The 13,111-nt window shown below is 34.9% G+C and overlaps 1 protein-coding gene across 2 annotated transcripts in view; it reads right to left on the bottom strand.

Annotated features, from left to right (window-relative positions):
- The window catches only part of LOC118275619 (cell adhesion molecule Dscam2), a 120,732-nt gene that overhangs the window by 66,422 nt on the left and 41,199 nt on the right, over positions 1-13,111 (bottom strand). For both annotated transcript variants that reach the window (XM_035593645.2, XM_035593644.2), the window contains exons 4-6: positions 6,429-6,487; positions 3,843-3,951; positions 1,296-1,351 (exon numbers count right to left, since the gene is read on the bottom strand). In XM_035593645.2, the coding sequence (XP_035449538.2) occupies positions 1,296-1,351; positions 3,843-3,951; positions 6,429-6,487 (224 nt within the window). The remainder of the gene's footprint in view (positions 1-1,295; positions 1,352-3,842; positions 3,952-6,428; positions 6,488-13,111) is intronic.

Raw genomic sequence — 13,111 nt, 5'->3', positions numbered from 1 at the left:
TGAGGACAAACAAGAATTTTATATGAAGCCGAGCTTACCAATAAGAACATACCATTTTAAAACGCTCTGCAGTAAACTTTAGCAATAAATCTCACAAGAGAACAACGACTCAGTCGAGCACAGAATAGTTTTCTGTGTCCCGGGAGTGAAATTAAAACTAATCGTAACTGAATGTACGGGACGCTACAGTAGGTAAGTAGTGCCGCGTGATCGGAATACGCCAGCCTCGCTCTAGCTTCAAATGTATGCAAGAACGAATGAAAGAAACGAAACACGTTTAAAAAGTCCATTAGTTGCGAACCCACATGAGTTTTTGCCCCGAACCGGCCACAGCGAGAATTTAAAAATGCACCAGCTCGCTTTGAATGTCGGCATCTTTTCATTTGTAGGATGTGTTGCCGCAAGACAAAACCTCGGGGAATTACACTCTTGTTCCTCAAATACGAGCACGGAGCGCAATATCTTTCCCTTTGAAAACTAGAGAAACTCATAAACATACGGCTTCAATGTTACGTCGCCGTTTCTCTTTTTGCGTGGTATGCGAGAAAATTTTTTCAACCCTTTAATTATTATGAAAAAAACAGAACACGACGCAACGGCTCCGTCCTTTAATTAAAACCTATAACAAGTTAGCAGTAATGGACATTTTATTCAATGTAAGAAGAAATAACTCGTTTAATCAACGATTTCTCCGTCTGTTACCGGGTTTCGCTCGCCGGGGCTGTTGTATCGTATCGTGTAACTAATGATACTGGGACCGTCCTAAGTCTGAAAAGAAACGTCGTCGTACCGTTTTCATCTCTCATTTGTTCCGTGACCGTGGAGACAGCAAGCAATGGAGACAAAGTGGAGCGAAATTGCGGGACGACGGACGCCGCTAATGCCACGGGCGGGTCGAGGCTGCCTCTCTATTGTACTTTATGTCGCACAAACAAGATGTTTGATGAACCCACATTACGAGCACCGGATCGAATTAGGACGGTAATTTATCGTATTGTGCTTGTGACCGCATTGAAAAAGCTGCCGACTCAGGCCAAGCTTATTACTTCAGCGGTCGGTCGTAATTGAAATTTATTCTACATAAAAAGTAAATCACCTCGTAAATAAACAGCTATTCGATATTTTTCGAGTTTGCCTCGTAGATAAACGGTAAATCAGTATTTTCACTTTACTCAAACTTGGAGAATATAAAGTTAAAAGATGTTTTCGATGTTGGAAGTCGAGCTGACGCGGAGCGCGGCGCGGCGATGATATAGGAATATTTCAGCCAACTTTATATCAGAACGTTAACTTACCAATATTTTGAGTATCCGCTGATAGGATTTTGGTGACGTTAATGGCCAAAGTTTGTCTGTGAACAACAAAGTTTTTGTTAATAAAATAGAATATCAACTGATGTTCATCGTAATATTAAAGTCACGCTGATTGTGCTCAATGGGGTAAGCAGTAATTTAAAGAATAGACATGTTATTTCTCTCAGTATTAGTATTTTTTTTAAACATTGCCCCACACTTAGATTTTCTCCTGTGTCGTAGGAGCATTTACAAACATACAAATTTCACATACACATGAACACCCACAGCCAAAACAACAATTGGTAGATTACACAAAGAGTTGCTTCGCGCGGTAAACGAACACGCTATACGTTGCTCGGTTACCCAGTCACTACACCAACCGTGCTGTCTAACACATGTTTATTGAAGTACTAATAACGGATAAGATAAAAATTAAAACAATTCAAATCAAACGTATTTTTAATTTTATTTATTTGTGTTTTTATACTTACTTCGGGATGTTTTGACTAAAATCAAAAATTTTGAATATTTCGATAACTATAATTTGAAAATTTTTTTTTAATAAGCCACTTTGGAACTAGGGACCTCAGAGCTAATTTTGTAAGAAATTAATTGTATTATCACCTGCCGAGAACAACAAAAAAATACAAAGAGTCACAGTGACATACACCCTATATACAATAGGCATATTCCCTAGAAGTAAATACATAAGGCTTCACCAATGAGCTACGTTTAAAAAGGTTTTAATAAACTATAATACTCTTTCTTTCACGTTCAAATAAAGGCAATGAAGGATTTCATCTATTCATAAAGGAGTCAGGTCGAAGTTATTTTTGGAGAATTTAATTATGAGTTTGGCAACATTTTCTTACTTCTTTTTTTGATCTGGCAAGATATTATATTATCTCGATTTGACAACTAGATAGGAGACTTGAAATGTTTAGTTTTCGAATTCTAGATTTTGTTTGTATATTATGGGAATATTATAAATAGATGTTGAAAGATTTTACCATGTTTGTATCTATTAATTCACTATTTTAGAGTTTTAAATTTTAAGCAGTACGCGGCAAGATATATCGTATATAGCATTACCTATGCTACGTGTACTATTGTATTACCAATATTCAAAGAACTGAATCTTACCTATTACAACAAAATTCTGCCGCAAACAAATTCAATAATAAAACTGGGCCAGGAATCGAACCCGAGATTACAAGTAAATGCAAGACTTTATCCCATTAAGGTTGGGTCAGTTTTCAATTTGATCAAAATAGGTTTAGTGGACGCTTACGTAGTAAATACAATAGTAATAAATTGAACAAATTAAATATACTATTGTAGTTTATGATCGTAAAAAGGTTCGTAAAATTATACCTTAGGGTGCTTTTCCACCAGAGATGTGCTGTGCTACGAAGATGTAATAGCTAAGCTGTGAAAGTAAGTGACCGTTTCCTCTGACACAAAACTATTCAGCTGTGGGAGAAGAACGAGCAATAAACTCCATCTCTTTATAGAAATCAACAAAAACTGAAGAATAAATCCTCACACATTTCTTTCACATCTTCGACGTTCATATAAGTATCTAACAGTACACATCCACTAACGAGTACTCCACTCTTGACCTTCCTGAAGGACATTCACAAATGAGGTCGGCACATGTCCTTCCGAAGCGCCCTCTACCGTTGTAACTAACAGTCGTCATATTGAGTACCTTTGCACAACAACCTATACACAACCAGTTTATCATGGCCTCGCTTTATACGACCTTTCTATACGTTCAACAGTCAGGTTATACTGGTTTGTGCGTAACTTGATGTGTTGTGTAGTCGCGTGTAGTATATTTTCTTTTCATTCCCTCGGTATTACGTAACTAGCTTAGAATACCTTCAAACATTAATATTTTATCTTTTATTTTTGTTTGTTATTTACACAGTAATGTTTTTCTAATGAAAATATTGGCTGGTTCGTTTGTTGGACAATAATTAGGTTCTTTACATTGACTTTCTTAGTAAGAAGACGATCTTATGTTACGCCTTTAATACAGAGGTAGGTAGAGGTGCACAATGCACATGTAAATATGTGATTTATGTGTTCCATCTTGCTTTTTATCATCTCATCAAATGATGAGACAAATGAAACATAAACAAATAAAAAAATAAATAGTCTGTCCGTCTTTTGGCTGCCGCGCAACATATAGCAGGTTCCATTCTCGCACGGAGCAACTCTTTGTGGGAGCAATTGTGGTTTCGGATCCAGACCCGAAACAACATGTACCTGTATGTTTGTAAACGCACCCGCGACTCCTAGTGCGAATCCTAATGTAGGGCAAAGAAAAATATATATGTAACTACTAGGACCAACACAGCATTACATAATCTTTGACACAGAAAAATATCACGCAACATTGTTAATGATCACTCACACACAAACCATCAGTAGTCACTTCTAATTCCAACTTAAGAGCGGTCGGTCCTCACAGCCGTAACTTAGCTACAAACTTAACTCATAAAACAAAAAATAAACTTGACAAAGTAACACAAAACATACCTGTTAAGTTCGTCGCTTGTTTCAGTGTTGTCTCGATATAAACACTGGATGTAAACATATTTGTTGCCACGGAACATGAGCCATATGTTGCCTCTTTCTTTGTTCTTGCCTGTGCAAAAAAAAATTTTTTTTTAGTTTAATGAGCATTTTTTACGTTCGTAGATGGCGCTGACGTAGTTTTAGGGTTGAAATGCTAATGTGGTGAGTTTAGTGCTCAGCTTTTATTGCTGACTTAAGGTTTTATTTTATTATAAGTGTAAAAGTTATGGAAGGAATAACATTATACCTACTTAAATACGTTAGTTATGTCAAATATTGAGTAAACTTTTCCATTTTTTGACAATAAGTATTTTTACAGCTGTTTGTATTGTACTAATCCTATCAAAGACCACATTAGTCTTATAATAATAATGCTCGTTGCAACAAATGCTTTATAAACATAAGATAATTTGTACCTGAAGCTATCTTCACGATAAAATTGAACTGGAATGAAGTCAGGTACATACAAAATGAGGGTTCGTGCGTAAGGAATTGTACAAAAAGGTTTTATTCCTTTTTTTGGGCGCTCCCTCATTCTATGACTCTTGATGTGAGATACGTGTTACGATTTTTCCCGTGCCCGCCTTTCTGTACATGTTAAGTATTTATCTTATGGAGTTTTTTTTTTTGTGGTTTATTTATTCAAACTTTGTTTTCTGTGGACAATTTTACTTTGTTTTTTCTGTAGTCTTAATCATATTGTGGTGAATCTAATTATTTTGTTGTAGATCTAAATCTTTAATGTTTTTTTTTTTTTTGCAACGTCTCGCCTTTTATCCCCGTAAGGGTAGGCAGAGGTGCACATTACGGCACGTAATGCCGCTATACAATGTACACGTAACACCCACTTTTCACCATTTGTGTTACAAGTAAATAATATTAGATATAAGGAAAAAAAATCTAACACATTAACGTCTCCAATAAAACATCCTGTTGTTTATAAATAAAAATACACACACATGTCAGCATTCTATTTTCGTATTGTAATCCAGGCGTTTGACATGGATGGTGTAACCGTACAACAAAAGCCTAACAATATTTGGCCGGAATAATGTGGAGCTCAACTTCGACCTATTATCAGGCCCTATAGTACTCTTTTCCAATATTCGGTGCACCTTCGTCACTATTGACAGCACCTGTCATTGTGCCTTCAGAATATCTATGGCATAAATGTCAAAGGAAATTGGGACCTACTGATACACCAAATGACACCTTATTAATTTATTCATTGGGTTCATGTTTAGTATTTATAGATGTAAATTATAAACAGTACGGTCTTATTTAATTGGAGTAAAAAATCTGATAAAATATATGTATTGTTTGGTAGATATTGTGAATTTATGTTTGCATACAGTATACAACTTAGTCGAAATGGATCTATCTTTTCTGAGACTGCTTAAAATAGTGTAATGATTATTGTCAAATTCTTTACTTCACGATAGCATTTTCCTTTCGAAAGAAAACAAAAATAACTTAAACATAGTAAGTACATTATTATTATATCCTGTACAAAACTAGCAACACTTAGCAACACGTGTTACTAAACTCACTACACCTCGTTAAAATAAGTAAACCTAAATGCTTTCTTATTACGTTTTTGTACCTCCACTACAAATCATTTCTTACAACATAAAAAGAACACTTAAAACGAACCAGGTAAGTATAAAACGTTTTAGTCTCGAGTTAAAATAAATTGCTTGCGAACAGCGACGCATTAATCTGGCATTATCACAAGCCCCAACGCTCCAAAAAACTAATAGTAAACACAAAACAAAATAGTCCTTATACTCAGCTACTTTAGAGTTTTAATCACTTATTAAAATTAAATTACGTGACCTTTTTCATCGCTGTACGTAAAGGATAATCTCCACGAGCGGATTTCGTTTCACTCAACCATTTCAATTGCAATTAAATTTGGGCCAAATTGAATCGAAGCGGATCGGGAGCGGCAACCAAGTGTTCGACAAATAGTCTGTTCCAATTTATTTCCATCGCACATAATGAGATACGTTTCCCAACGAATACGGTTCAAATAAAACGCTCTTTAATTTTCGTGTTGTTGCGTAATACAGTGATCACGGAGGACACTCCACTACCTCGCTCCTCTAGAAACGATTCCACAATTTGCACGAGAAAATTACTTTTTTTACGTTTTTTTTTTATATATAATTTTCCCGTCTTTTACCCGCGCTGCTGTCAACTGTCAATCCCGCATTACGGTTCTTTTTAGGAAACAAAATTACCGCGTTGAATTTTGTTTCCTTAATGTTATTTCAAGAATTTGCCTTTTAAACATTTGCTTATTTGCGCCTAAATATTAAAACATTTGTAAATTAGAATTGTTTGTTTGATGTCATAAATGAGAAAGGAAAATGGCCATTGCTTTACATCAATGTTGATTACGGGAAATTCTTAAACCCAAACCCAAACAATCTAATAAATAAAACTCTAACAAGATATATTCGCCTTGACCACTGGGATCATTATAAGAATTCTGTGGAACAATTTCCTATTTTTTCCGAGTCATAATAAATCATGGATACTCACGTAACTTGTTCACTTCGGGGAAGTTGGATCTCGTCTCGTTGGTCGGGACACGACGGCATCTGAGGGACATAAATACTGTGAGTCTTACGAAGAACAAGCGTTGTTTAACCACGAAATGAGTTGTTAAGACTCGGCCATGTTTCTACTCGGGTCCCAAGACGGATACTACGTTCAATTTAAAAGATGGATTTCGTCTCTTAATGACTTTGCGATCGGATATCATTTTGTGGTATTGTTTCAGTTTTTCCATTACGGATCGGTCTCAATCTTTGGCTTGATAACGTTTTAATGTTTTGTCAGTAAATTAGATATTTATTTTCGATTCGTGTCAAAAACGACGTCTTTTATTTGCTGATAAGGTAGGTTGGTTTGAATATTATTGTAACACCATTTTTTTGACAATAAGGTAGATGACATTTTTAATTTTAATGTCCGTCTTGTAGATTATTTTAAAACATTAGACACATATTTTTTTAATTTTATTACGGAAACAAATAATTAATACTTTCGAAGATTCAGATCCTTCCTACAGTATATTAAATATATCTCAAAAATCAAAAAGTTTTAACATGGTCCAAAAATAACCACCATTCTTCATAATGTTGGCTCAGACAAGAAGATTTCATATTATCCAATAAATTTCAAAAGTTATGATTGAAATCGTAAACTTTAATATCTGCAATTTAATAGTTCCAGCGAATTTATAGCCACACACTTCACTGTGTCATGGGTTTAAAAGCCTGAATTCAATTTCCGGATCGGAAAATATTAGGCTCATTCAGTTTTGGATATCTGAGCAATATGACAATAAGTTCGTGGCACTAACTTATTTATAGAAATGATCGGCCCCAAATATAATTTATAGAGACAATACATTACGGAAATTAAAATATTTTATTTTTATTTTGCATCGGGCAGATGGGTAAAATGTTAATGACTATTTAAAAGAACCTCAATCAACATAATTATCGGTACAAAATGCTACTTATTTATTGATTTCGGGTTTTTATCCACAGGGATACACCAACCCCATCACCATACACAGAAAACCGACATGAAACAAAGCTTGTTTTATGTTTCATTGTGTGTGAGAGGTTACCGAAGGCCCAATTACGTCCCTTCCCAATCCCCGATTCCCCTACAACCCTTAAATTCTTAACCCCATAAAAGGCCGGCAACGCACTTGTAACGTCTCTGCAGCTCTGGTGTTTTGGAAGTCCATTGGCGGCGGCGATTGCTTACCATCAGGTGATCTGTCTGCTCGTTTACAAAAACACCTAAGGAATAGTTACGTTACCTAATCATTTGTCATATCATTATTACACCTCTGCAAACCCCCATTAATGAACAAAACACCGTACCTTAAGCGGTAAGCAGAGACATATTTACAAATAACAATACACCCACTTACATAACCACGTATATTACATACAATACAATACACCCACTCATGAATCACAGACTCACAAACGATACACACATATGTATATGTATGATACATATGACAAACACACTTAAAGACACAGCATCGTTACTAAAACCCACACAGAACTATCAAATTACAAACCAAACTGACGTAGGTACGTACAGTCAGCTCAATTATTTGGTATATAGGTACGAAAATTAAGATTAATTCACTACTCACTGCTAATGAGCCGAGCTAAAGTTACAAAATGGATCTGTTGAAAATTGCACTAAAACCGGTTTAGGTCTCATGATATTATTGGGAACAAATATTCATAAATAAATACACCCGCCTGCTCATTTGCCCCCTATTCCATAAAAGTATGAGTTAAACTGATAACCACCTTTTTCAACATATCGGTTGAAATACTAAAACTTGCTCTAAAGTGTAACAAATACTTAAATGAAAACTGCATTAAAATCGGTTCACCCAATCACCAGATAATCGCAGACAAAGAAACATACATATCTGTTTTTTTTTTTTTTGATGTCAGTCTTAAATAAGAACAGTTATTACTCGTATAATTACGTACTGTCTCGAGACCTATTCAATATTTATTTTCTTACTTACATACTAAATAACGAGGCGAACTGTACATCATTATTACAAGTACACATATATTCCTAAGGAGAGTCCTTTCGAACACAATACATCGCCACCTTGTCTCACAATGGCGCCTCTACGAGGCTCAAGGACTGTTAAGTTACTGTTCATCATAAAAAGACATTGTTGGCTCAAGAACTTGTGAGGATCTTGACATTCTTTACATTAGACGCTAGTGTGGAACTGACCTAAGGTGTTTTAGTATTCCTTGTGTAAAAACGTAAATATATGAACAATATAATATTATGTTTATAAACTCTTTTTCATAGAAAAGTTGTATAAAGTTTAATTTACTAGTGAAGATGCTTTCTTACTTTCAGAAAATTTGATAAGAAGCAAGTTCAATCAAATATATATTTTTATTGGACTAGGTATATACAAAAAAATTGGACGTGTCACATGTGGGACACCCGATAAAAAGGATGTTCCTATAATAAGTAATATTGGAGGTATTATTTATTTATTTTCCTAAATCGATTTGATAATAGTCTAGGTAGAATTATCAGATTTCATCATCTTCCTTAATTGTCGGCTGACACTTTTCAAATTCAATGTAAAACAAATAGGAACTATTCCGCATTATAACTGCAATAACATACCAACATATAGGCTATAACCACTGCATTTAACCCGTAGGTAAATGTACACGGGATTGTTATAAACCAGGCGTCAAACGTATCGACAGTTTTGATTGATGATCACATGGGAGTTGCCATGGGATGCCTGAATATCTAATGGCGATGACACGCCAATTTATCACCCACTGATTATTCGCTATTTCAATCCATACTGTACTTTACACCAATGATATGGAGCAGAGAGTATTTATCATTTGAATTTATTGGTCTGACGTTGATTTAATATGGCGGTGTGTTTATTGATTGGACGATTTTGGTACTTTATAGTTTCCAAAGGGTTAAACAGAAGTCCCCATAAATGTAATACTCAATCTATTCTAGACTAATAAATGAAATAGGAGTGTCTGTTTGTAATATTTAAATAAAAGCTTAATGCCTTACATACGACATATACACTAAAATAATATTTTTGTCTGTCTGTTTGTTCTGGCTTATCTCTGAAATGACTGCGCCGATTTCGACGGGACTTTTATTGACATTCAGCTGATGTACTAAGGAGTAATATAATATAGCCTACTTTTATTAGTCACAAAGACAGTAATACACGCGAGCGAAGCCGTGGACATCATTCTAATAGATTTACAGCTCTTTTCGGAGTCTATAAACTCTTCGATGTGGAATCACTGATAATGAATAGAAACCATCGATTCCCCTGAAAACTATTATACTATACTATTCAACTATGTAGTTGAAATAAGTTTTTTATAAGGTTCACATAACAAGTAATCTGAAATTTGTAGAAAGAGATCCGGTTCTTCCATTCCTCGGCTGGTGCACAAAGCCTAATGATTGATGAGACTGGCGCCTGAATGAGACCGCGGACACTGCAGTATGAGCAAAGAAAATCATTTTGACTAACGTGACAGAAGTCGAATCTTTGTACGAGTATGATCCTCTTTTAAAAGGCAGAATTCATATTAGTCCGATTTAAAATAGATGAATTCACTTATATAAGTGTATTATAACACTGTGAAAGTTATATTTCGTTTGGATGCAATTGATACTACGCTAACTCAAAAAAGCGTACTTTACAGTAGAGGCGTTTAAAGGGAAAAACGTGATAACTTTTACATTAATTAAGATACTTTTTTGAAATTTCTATGCTTAATATTTAATTTATTCATTGTAATATCTCATATTTATTTCCTTAATTATTTCTATTTTTTGATTTAGCGCACGTTAGCCGTATATGGTAATGCATCAGTGTTACATCTTACACGTCTAACTAATGTTAGCGTAGTGTGTACGGGAGGTCGTATTGCATGATCAATCATCTGATGCATATTTCAATATTTTTATAAAGAACATGTACTTACTTACAAAAAGATTAGTCAACGTACCATTAATAAACTAATTAATACGTTAACACATAAGTATTTACTATGTAAATGTCGTTAAGTAGTTCATTTTACAAACGACCAAGTTACAAACGAACGCACTAAACTACGCTAACTATGAGTTAGCGCAGTGTTGCACGGATTTTGACCAAAGTGATCCTCGCGCACACTCCGCTAATAATAGTTGGCGTAATATAATTCGAGTGATTTCAAAAAGGACCTTTACTTAGCGTTTTATAAATGTGTAACTTTCTTATTTTTGCATATTTCTTCTCAATTTTTTTATGACGTATGTAAAAACACATTTTAAGCAACTTGGCATAAAAAAACCACCAAATTTCGAGTTAGCGTAGTATAAATTGCTGGTGTCGAAATGTGAAAGTGCTTGTTTGGATATTTGTCCGTCAATCACACTGAAGCTACTGAACAGATTTTGATGAAAGCGGGATTTGGTATACAGACAGGGCAGCTAACTTGGGTGATAGTACAGTTTTTTCCACACTGTAACGCGAATGAAGCCGCTGGCAGAAGCTAGTTAATTTTTTAAACGTAAATGTTAAACTAAAAATTATAATGAGAAAAATCTAACTGTGCTCTCTTCTTTTGAGATAAAATTGTTCTGTATTTATTTAACACGTTAATTAATACACCATTAAAACATAAAAATGATTTCAAACATTCATATATAAAGTATCTTACATGTATGTGAAAAATTGTAATTGATTTTCATTGTAACCAAGTTTGACCGAATATGAACGTAAAAACGCGAGCCTGGTTTTGTATGGGCCTCGACAGCGCGTGATAAATGGTCGCTCCAGATAAATGGTGGAGTTATTCTAATTTATCTTTAACCAATACTTCACATACAGAGTCCTGGGTAATGTGGAAATGATGTAGCTTATCATCGGACCCCTGGTCAGAGGCATATTATTTTTGTTGACTGCTCGTCAATCATGTAATGAATGTCATTTTAATAAAGGTCATCTGTAGGTCTACTCCGGTTCTCAAATGCGAAGTTTCGTTTAATCTTCGGCCATAGGTTTTGTTCATTTACTAATGAAATTACTTAAAATAACGTTTTATTTTTAATTTCAAATCAAAACCTTCTTTATTTATACTTTCATTTGTTCATCTGTTTACAAAAGTTCGCAATAAATGGAATTGTAGTACGAAATCTGCGAAGTTTCGGATGAAACTTCGTTTTTCGTTGAATTAGAGTAGGCCTCCTGGTAATCTTACTATGAAACAGTGCAAAGTATTACTTTTTTTGCTAATAAGAATCCATTCTAAAGTAGTTAAACTAAATACTCGTTGTAGACAAGCCCAATGACCGAATAAAACATGCTCGACAATGTTTAACTTTAGATATGAGATATTTCTATCCAGTTTTTAACAGTGATGTTATGGGTCCCATGTGGGATGTAAACCTATTGATCGATCATCAGATTCAATAGGTCTGTATTTTACACAACACACAATTCACTATAATAAGGGTAAATCTATTTTTAGTTACATCCATTGTCAGTCGTCTGTACTTCCTACGACTCGGGACGACTGTCATAAGATTTTGTCGTCAAATAATAAATATCTCTCTCGATGTTATTAATACATTTATATTTTTGAAGTCATACCCTTTTTTGCACTTAGTGCGTCAATAAATAATAAATGTTGCACCTATTTTTAGAAATATACAAAAAATCCACTAATTTATCATTTCAGTAGCAGTTTTGTCCCAAGAGACTATGCAGTAACCAACTATATCTAGTGTCTCCCTACGAAAAGGAGGATCCTCCGATCATCCTGAATCATGCGATCACCTCGCCTAGTCGGAGGGACTTTCTACCCAACAGTTATTCATTGTATGCAATGTAGGATATATGACATCATCCGTTGATTTGTTCGTCGATCGTCTATAATGTGATTCTGTCATTTGTCATTTGACATATTACGCAACTTCATGTTGCATAACCGACTGATACTTAATTTAGAAATTAATCAAATATCGAAGTATTACTGGGCTTTTTTCGGTTTTTCGAAAATTTCTCAGTCGTAGCACGGAGTCTGGAAATGTGCCCGGTAACCATGGCAAACTGGCTCACCACCTATTACATGGGACTGGATAACATTAATTGTGAAAAGTGGGTGTACACAGTGGCATTACGTGCCATAACGTGCACTTCTGCCTACCCCTTCGGGGAAAATAGGCGTGACGATATGTACCTGAAATATCTTTTTCTCTTAAAACTATATCCCTAAACGTTTCGTCATGAGTGCGCATTATGTACAGAGACCCCGAAACAATCAAATTGGGCCCCTATTTGCGAGTGACCACTTGTCATGTATACGATATACGATGCTGGTCAAGGCAGCCCTTTTGGGAAAATAGCTGTGATATATTACTGACTCCCATTTTATTAAAAACGATATCCAATGAATGGATCAATATTGGGGGTTAAAATCAGAAAAATATTAGTTATTATTAACCTTAACAGTTGTATCGTAACATTAGTTTCAAAAGTCTTAACAGATGTACGAGGTATCTTATATTACAAGACGAGTCGAAACCACCATGAAAACTAGACGATAAACTACACTGATAGGTAAACAAAACAAAAGAGTCAATATTCAGTGTGCTTTTCA

Source organism: Spodoptera frugiperda, chromosome 8, assembly GCF_023101765.2.
Source record: "Spodoptera frugiperda isolate SF20-4 chromosome 8, AGI-APGP_CSIRO_Sfru_2.0, whole genome shotgun sequence".
Classification (NCBI taxonomy): Eukaryota; Metazoa; Arthropoda; class Insecta; order Lepidoptera; family Noctuidae; genus Spodoptera; species Spodoptera frugiperda.
The sequence above is the reverse complement of the archived record's forward strand: the minus strand, read 5'-3'. Positions and strand labels throughout refer to the sequence as shown.